At 36.5% G+C, this 8,402-nt stretch overlaps 1 protein-coding gene across 2 annotated transcripts; it reads left to right on the top strand.

The window, feature by feature from the left end:
* The first annotated feature begins 251 nt into the window (after positions 1-251).
* s1pr5b (sphingosine-1-phosphate receptor 5b) lies at positions 252-3,729 on the top strand. 2 transcript variants are annotated; one of them, XM_046846702.1, is made up of 2 exons: positions 252-365; positions 1,995-3,729. In XM_046846702.1, the coding sequence occupies exon 2, from the start codon at positions 2,236-2,238 to the stop codon at positions 3,358-3,360; it is 1,125 nt and encodes a 374-aa protein (XP_046702658.1). In that variant the 5' UTR covers positions 252-365; positions 1,995-2,235; the 3' UTR covers positions 3,361-3,729. The 2 variants fall into 2 exon arrangements, with proteins under 2 accessions (XP_046702658.1, XP_046702668.1); XM_046846712.1 differs by having other exon boundaries at positions 295-365; positions 2,000-3,729.
* The last annotated feature ends 4,673 nt before the right edge of the window (positions 3,730-8,402 follow it).

Genomic DNA, 8,402 nt, shown 5'->3' on the forward strand with positions numbered 1-8,402 from the left:
ACCAGCTGCAAAGAAACACCTCAGAAACTTTAGGCTACATGTTTCATAGCAATTCTAGTTATCTTTTGAAGTATGTTAGTATGAAATGTGGGTTGATTTTTATTCACTTCATTCAGTGCAAACCACTAAATGGAAGGAGAGAAAGCAAAGAGCAAGAAGAGAGTGGGTGAAAAGAGTGTGGTTTAAAGAGAGAGAGAGAGAGAGAGAGAGAGAGAGAGAGAGAGAGAGAAGGAGGAGAAAGAGACTAAGTCCAGCCTACACCCGTTTAGCGTGTGACCTGCCTGGCTGTCTCGACTCTGATCAGAATGGGTTTCTCTCTAAACATTGCTGCACGATACAGCCCACCTACAGTCATTATTCTTGTGGTGAGTAAAGTTTCTCACTTTTTTTTTCATAATGAGCAAATAATAATGTAAGTTTTGCTGTGTGTCATACGGCAGTAAAACCTTTTGCTCATGCTTCGTAAATGTCAGACTCACAGGCACTACTGAATATAAGATTATAGCCACCAATGAATTTGTTTGTTATGAGTATGCATTAATATATAATAATGAACAATTTCCTTAACCATGCTGTTTGAATGATATTAAATGATATATGATAAAGAAATTTTAAATTAATTTTCCTGAAAATTGCAATCTTATGCATTCACTATTTACTTTGTGTTTAATTATGGATTTAATGGCACCTTTCAACATCCACATAGTCCAGGACAAAAAGATTATTGCGGCGTAAATGAAATCACTATAAACACTATAATCAAATTCTATAAGAAACCTATAGTCCTACATAAGATGTGGTCCAAAATTGTCATGCAACAAAAAGACTTCCATTTGGCTCATCCTAAACTCTCATCTGGTCTCAACTTCATAGACCGACTAGAGAGTACTTCAGGCTTTTGCTTGCACTTTGAAGATTTATAAGATGTCTAGTGAAGGCTGATAATATCACAATAATGATTAACATGCGATGCATTGTGCAGCCCCACTTTCCATTGTTGGAATCCCTGGGTAGTGAACTTCAGAGTGTAACCTGAGATCTTAAAATGTTACCATGTGTCTGACTGAGGCAATGGAATGCTAAGAAATCCCGAAGCATGCTCGTGTAGTAAAACCGTTGAAAAGAAAGCATTTTAATCTAAAATCAAATAAGCACATCAAATAATAGCAAAGAGGGAGTGTTATATCTTTAGAGTGCATGCTTAGGTTTTTAAACTAAATAAAGAACTGGTCCATTTCAAGTATAAGTACATTTAGAACAGATAAGAATTTTATTTTTATATATATATATATATATATATATATATATATATATATATATATATATATATATATATATATATAAAACAATATTATCTGTTCTAAATGTACTTGTACTTAAAATGGACCCGTTCTTCATTTAGACAAAACAGACCGGATGTGTGCATCACCCCGGATTTTGGTACTTGATTTAAGAATTGCCGCATCAGTAAAACAAAAGTCTAATGAAAATTGATCAAAATTAATGCCATTAAAATGTATTTGCATTAACGCGTTAATTTTGGCAGCTCTGAGATATATTTATATATTTATTCATTTATTTATATATACGTGTATATATATGTGTGTGTTATATATATATATATATATATATATATATATATATATATATATATATATATATATATATATATATATCAGGCGGTTAAAATTAATGCGTTAACGCAAATTATTTTTAATGCCACTAATTGTTATTAATTTTCATTAGACAATATATATTGTTATTCGTGTGTATAATTAAATAGACCAGTTCTTCATTTACAGTAGCTTAAAAACTCGAGCATGCATTATGATGCATTGTCATATCCTAGTATTCTCTTAATGGAATAGCCTACTGTAGGCCAAGTAAAATTGATCCATAGTGACTTGATTGCTGTTTCTCAAATACACACTAGAATTGAGTTTATACATGAATCCACTTAATTTAATTTATTTATTTTTTCTTTGTTTTGGCAGCACAGGGCTTTGGAAACTTAAGCAGAGCCTGGAAACCAGAGTTGCTCTCTTCTGCACTCTAGTGGAGAATATCGGAAAACACTACCTATGCTATTGCAAAACAGGAATTTATACAGTACAAAGTCAGCTAATGGACACGCTGGGTAAAATAAAACAAAGCAAAAACAGCTCTTTGAGCCACTTTTGCACGATGACCAGACAAAGAACTATTATAAACTAATCCAGCATAAAAATTCAGAAAATGGATTGGAACATTTATGCTGATTACCATAACAAAAATGTCATTGAGCAGCATTATAATTACACAGGAAAACTGAAACAGGACAGATACAAAGATGGGCTCAAACCAGAAGCAATCACATTCCTTATCATTTGCATGCTTATTGTTGTGGAAAACACAATTGTGCTTGTGGCCATATGGAAAAACAAGAAGTTTCATCTGCCCATGTATTACTTACTTGGCAACCTGACTCTATCGGATCTGCTGGCCGGATTCACATACATGGTCAATATTATCATGTCAGGGCCCAACACTCTTAATTTGACCCCTCTGCTTTGGTTTTTGAGGGAGGGTGGAGTCTTCATCACACTCGCTGCATCAGTCATCAGTCTTTTGGCAATCGCCATTGAGCGTCACATCACCATGGTAAAGATGAAGCCCTATCATGGCACCAAGCGCAACCGCATGTTCCTCTTAATTGGTGCGAGCTGGGCTGTAGCTGTGTTGCTTGGTGTGCTCCCCATCATAGGCTGGAACTGCATGCATAATCTAGAACTGTGCTCCACTGTGCTTCCACTCTATGCCAAGAGCTACGTCCTGTTCTGCGTCACCGTCTTCATTGTCATCCTTCTGGCCATTGTCGTGCTATATGGACGCATTTTTCACACAGTCAAAAGAAATACAAAAAGGTTGGGCAGCATACGGCGCAAGGGTATGGCACGCCGCTCACAGAAATACATGGCCCTGCTAAAGACGGTTACTATTGTCCTTGGGGTTTTCATTGTGTGTTGGCTGCCACTTTTCCTGCTTTTATTGCTGGACTTTGTATGCCAAACTCGTGCATGCCCCATCTTGTTCAAGGCGGACTACTTCCTGGGGGTCGCCATGATCAACTCCCTGATTAACCCAATTATATACACCCTGACGAGTAAGGACATGCGCAAGGCCATTATTAAGTTACTCTGTCAGCGCTGTTTGATCACTGAAGATGGCCAGGTTAAGAAAATCGGAGTACCCTTCCTGGAGTGTAGCTTAAGCAAAACTGAGACAAACATTCACCGGGGTTTCGAGACTACCATCTCCTCTGGGAACGGGACATCCTCCCCAATTCGAATCAACACAAACATCAAACCAGTCAAACTGTGAAGACTGATTGTGCTGAAATTTGGTGCCAAAGCACTGGAGATTGCCTGAAACTACTAGCACTCTTTGAGAATTAAATAAACACTTGAGGGTTCTCAGAACAAGCAGTTACAGGCCAAACAGGAGCTCTGATAAGTTTCCTGCTTAAGTCTTTTGACATGTCAAAAGGCAGATAGCGTGAGAAACTGCACTGTCAGCATCTATCAAACAAACAAAAGTCAGAGCATGCCCAGGTTCAAACAGAGTGGGACTAAAATATAAACTTGGCATCAGACTTAACAAGTCTTGGCTCAGAAAAGGTGCTTAAATTGTAAACCAGGTATGCCTCGATGTTGATATCAGATGTGAAGGGGCTGGGGTGGGGGGGGGGGGGGGGGGGGGGAATTGTCATTGACATCCACAAAATCTGACTGCTTTACAAACACTGGCTTTAAACCTGTATCACTGTTTTGTAAATTGAGATACCTTGAGTCAGAAAAGTTACCATATTCAGTGAGGAGAATAAGCAAGTAGGATATAGGTGAAGTGATTGAATTACAAGTTTGAAGTTGTGTGAAACAGCCAGATATCTGAAAAATCAGATAAGAAAAATATTGAAAGTGGACGGAGGCTTTCTTTTAGAAGCACTAGGAAATATGCTTGCGTAAGGATATTACTTTTAGGTTTTTAAATTATTATTTTGCAAGGTTCAGAATTTCAGTAGTCAGTAGAGACCAGTCCGGCATGTAGAAGCCTTTAAAGTAAGCTAAACAGACTTTCAATTCAAGTCACCCTGTACAATAAGAATCCATGCTTTTTCTCTTCTTATACAAACCGATAAAATCTAGGGAAGTTAGCATTCGCATCAGAATAGCATTCACAAAGCATGTGGTATTTCATGCTTAAAATAAATGTTGCCACATCTTTATAATTCATGCACATGTAAATATTCCTCTTGCCACTGATTTCAAATGACCATGATGTGTGTAGAATGTATTTCCTATTACAGTACAAGCAAGATGTGTCACTGTGTACAGTTTTTTGTCATTACAATGTATTTTTATTGTACTTATAACTGTAGAATGTTTTTCTATTTTTGAACATTAAATGGTGTTAAATTATGTGAATATTTTTGCAATTATGCCTACAATAAAAAGAAATTTGATGTTTTCTTTTAGTGTCACCTTGCTGTCATACCTTAAACACCACATCAGCAAGTCTGGAAAAAAACAGTTCAATATACAGAAGTTGTATTTGCTGCGTGTTTATAATGAAACAGAGGCAAAAGCTATAACGGTTATGAGAAGGATGTTGGAGGAAGTGTAGCCGCCCTGTCTGCACATCTGGTATAGGCATTGCCCTACATATCTTAGCCCACCAGAGGCTGTAAAAAAGAGTGTAAAAGTGTGTCAGTCATAAATAACACAACTCACCACAGTGAACCATGACCCCTAAAAGATACAATGAAGGATTAGTTTTGAACTGATCTGCATTTAACACAATTGGTCAAAAATGTATACGGGTTAAAAAAAATATACATTTAATTTGTCCAAAAATGAAGAAAATTGGAGGAAAACTGTACTCACAAAACTGATTTCTTGACCTTATGCATTATGAGGTTGAGTTTTTTTCTGATATGGGACTTCAGAACCTTTACTACTCCAAAACAACCCCATAAATTGAAGGTTCAACCTCCATGTTCCATCTTATCTCCTTTTCTCCACCTAAGTTCTTTTGGTTGCATTTCACCTAGTTTGTTTTATATAAACAAATGGAATATGCATGTGTCTCAAAAATCACAAAAGACTAAGTGTTTCCAAACTTTTGACAAGCACTGTATGCCCATCTAAAGTGTACTGTGTAGTGTATTTCATCTTGTTTATTATGTAGCCACCAATAAAACTTTATAAGGCTTTATTTTACTAGTAGATCATTGTTGTTATTGAGTGTTTGATGTGTAACCTCAAGACTGTATCTAAAAATCTTCTGCGTTACTATGCTATTGCAATGTCATTTCTGTTACATGGGCATGTGTCTACCTGACAAATTGAGAAATTCATCATATTTAATGAAACTGTTGACCCTCTTTAGCAATCAATCACACAACTGACATGTAGCAATTTGCACCTGACTGTGTCCAACCCCTGTTCCTAAATAAGAAGTGTTCAGCAAACCCTTTTGTGCAAAACATGCTTTGATAGCGATTGTAGATGCCATCATAAATTAGATGAGTCAGAATTCAGATGAAAAAAACTGCACTGCTGTTTTAAAGAAACACTGAGACCTGCCTGGGAATTTCTTGCTCAAACCTGAAAGGTGTAATTCCTGAAAAGTTCAATTCATGCAACCAAGCATTTGAGAAACATGTCTAAGCATGTATGCAAATGTAACACATAAGAGTTCATACATTTAAACTCACATTATGGGTTTACAGACAGAAAATTGTAAATAAAATAAATACACACAGCTGAAATTATTCTCAGAACTTCATACAGTAACATTATGGTATAAATAGTTATAATAGTCATAAATAGTAATAATAGTTGCCTGTTATGTCCCTTAACAACCAAATCTTACTTTTAACATTCTACATTACACTATGTTTCATATTGTTGATGAATCACTGTAACACAAAGCATCGAGTGCATCAATTGCCAGAAAAGTACTGTAAACACAACAAAAATTGTGAATCACTTATCATACATGTTTTATTTACTACTTTAATACAATAATAAAATAGTTTTTCAAACATTTTTATGTCATTTATTAGTACAAGCTAAAACTTGAAAATGTTACTCAGAACTTTCGAGCCTCTTGCGGCTTCTCGCGAACTATCAAAATTTTCCAGGAGTTACTCTTAATCCGTTTCCAAATAAAAAGTTGCAAACTATCGAGGTTGCGAGTATCGAGATTCCACTGTATTACCTTTGATATAAAAAATAACTCAAGCTTATTTAAGTTTGCACAAATTTGGAGAATAATTTACATGCAAAATATAAACAGTAAGACCACTCCTGAGCTAAAATACAAATGCATTTTTCCAGATTTCCTTAAATATCTGTCTCACCACAGTTCACCCACCTACAGTTCTTGCCATTTTCTGAAGAAATGTTTAAAGGAAAACCTGAATCTAAGAGACTACAAAGATTTTGATTCACCACATCACGGTTATTCAAAGGTATCTTCAATTAGTTATAATCAATTCGTGAGACCCTCTTCAAATGCATTATACCTTCATATCTTAGCATCAGGGAAGTGGTATCTCAGTGGTTAATGTCTCAGATTCATGAAATGGTATCTCAGTGGTATTGACGTTGGATCATTCCTGAGCTAAAATACAAGAGAATTATATAGATTTCCTGATAGACCTGACTCACCACAGTTTCCCCGCCTACAGTTCTTGCCATTTTCTGAAGAAATGTTTACAAGAAAAGCCTAAATCTAAGATCCTAGAAAGATTTTGATTCATTCGAAGGTATCTTAAATTAGATATAATTAATCATGATACCCTCTTCAGAGGAGGTATGCCAGTGGTTCATGTCTCATCCGCAGGAAGCGGTATCTCAGTTGTACTGACGTTGGACTTCTATTTGGAAGATCTTGAGTTCAAAACCCAACACCACTAAAATCCTACTCCTTGGCCTTAACAGCACTTTTAAATACATATTTTAAAAGGTTAAACCTATTATGTGGAAACAGAGAATGCTTAATACTCTTTCATACTACCTGATACTGTCTCAGCTTCGGGGAGGTGGTAGCTCAATGATTCATGTCTCAGATCTCCAGTGAAATGGTTTTAGTGGTCAAGATGTGGGACTTCTGATCGGAAGGTTCAAAGCCCAGCACCATTCAGATGCTGGTCCCCTCAGCAAGACCCTTAACCCTCTAATGATCAGTGGTAAATGTAAGTTTCTCTGGTTAATAGTGTCTCCACCATGTTGAAAATGTGAATGAAAAACGTGAGCTCCACAGTAAGAACTTACACCAAAGTAATAATTTGTGCTACAGTATTAAAAGAATGAAACTCTTTAAGACAGGGGTGTCCAATCTTTTTCACAAAGGGCTGGTGTGGGTGCAGGTTTTCATTCCAGACAATGAATGACTATTAGGTGTGAACCTTGATTGTGTGGAATGAAAACCTGCACCCACACCGACTACTAATGGAAAAGATGAACCTCTACACACCTAAGCATTGCATACATATATTTTTATATTAGAATACTTTTCAAAGTTAAACTTATTGTATGGTAATGATTGACAACTGACAGGCTGCTGCAAAAAAAAAAAAAAAAAAAGAAAGAGAAAGAGAAAGTGTGAGTGAAATCCTCTTTCCCTTGTCGTTGTTCTTCTTCTTCTTTCGGCTGCTCCCATTAGAGGATCATCCGTCTCCACATTACTCTGTTCGCTACTTCTGCCTCTTTAAACTCAACCACCTGCATGTCCTCCCCTACCACATCCATAAACCTTCTCTTTGGTCTTTGGGCCTCGACCGATCCAGTATGAATTTCTGAGTCATGAACTGTATATTTGATTTTGGAACATGTTTTACACTAGATGCCCTTCCTAACGCAACCCTCCCTATTTATCCGGGCTTGGGACCACCACTAAGAGTGCACTGGCTTGTGCAACCCTAATGGCTGGGTTACCTATTTTACTTGTTGTTGTTCCTTTAATATAAAAGTCCTCTTTACCCGGCACAGAGGTTTTTGATTCTGCTTGATACTGTCTAAACTTCATGAATGTGGTATCTCAGTGGTTTATGTCGCAGATCTTCAGTGAAGTGGTATCTTAGTAGTTAAGATGTTGGACTGGGTAAAATCCCAGCATTACCAAGATGCCACTAATGGAAAGATCGGATCATTTTGGTGACTTGGATCATTGATCTTTTTTAATTTTGTTCCTTTGATCAGAAACAATATAAGTAAAATTTTTATTAATCAAATCCCCAGCATGTCTATATACATGATCTTCGACTGTAGTTCCAATCATTTATATATGTATATATAACCGCATAGCGTATATGGGAGTCACATGATGAAAGAATGAACGACTCGGACCAGAGGACT

This window comes from Silurus meridionalis, chromosome 1, assembly GCF_014805685.1.
Source record: "Silurus meridionalis isolate SWU-2019-XX chromosome 1, ASM1480568v1, whole genome shotgun sequence".
Classification (NCBI taxonomy): Eukaryota; Metazoa; Chordata; class Actinopteri; order Siluriformes; family Siluridae; genus Silurus; species Silurus meridionalis.

Coding starts and splice junctions, on each gene's coding strand:
- s1pr5b (XM_046846702.1), top strand. CDS start 2,236: ATGGATTGGAACATTTATGCTGATTACCATAACAAAAATGTCATTGAG.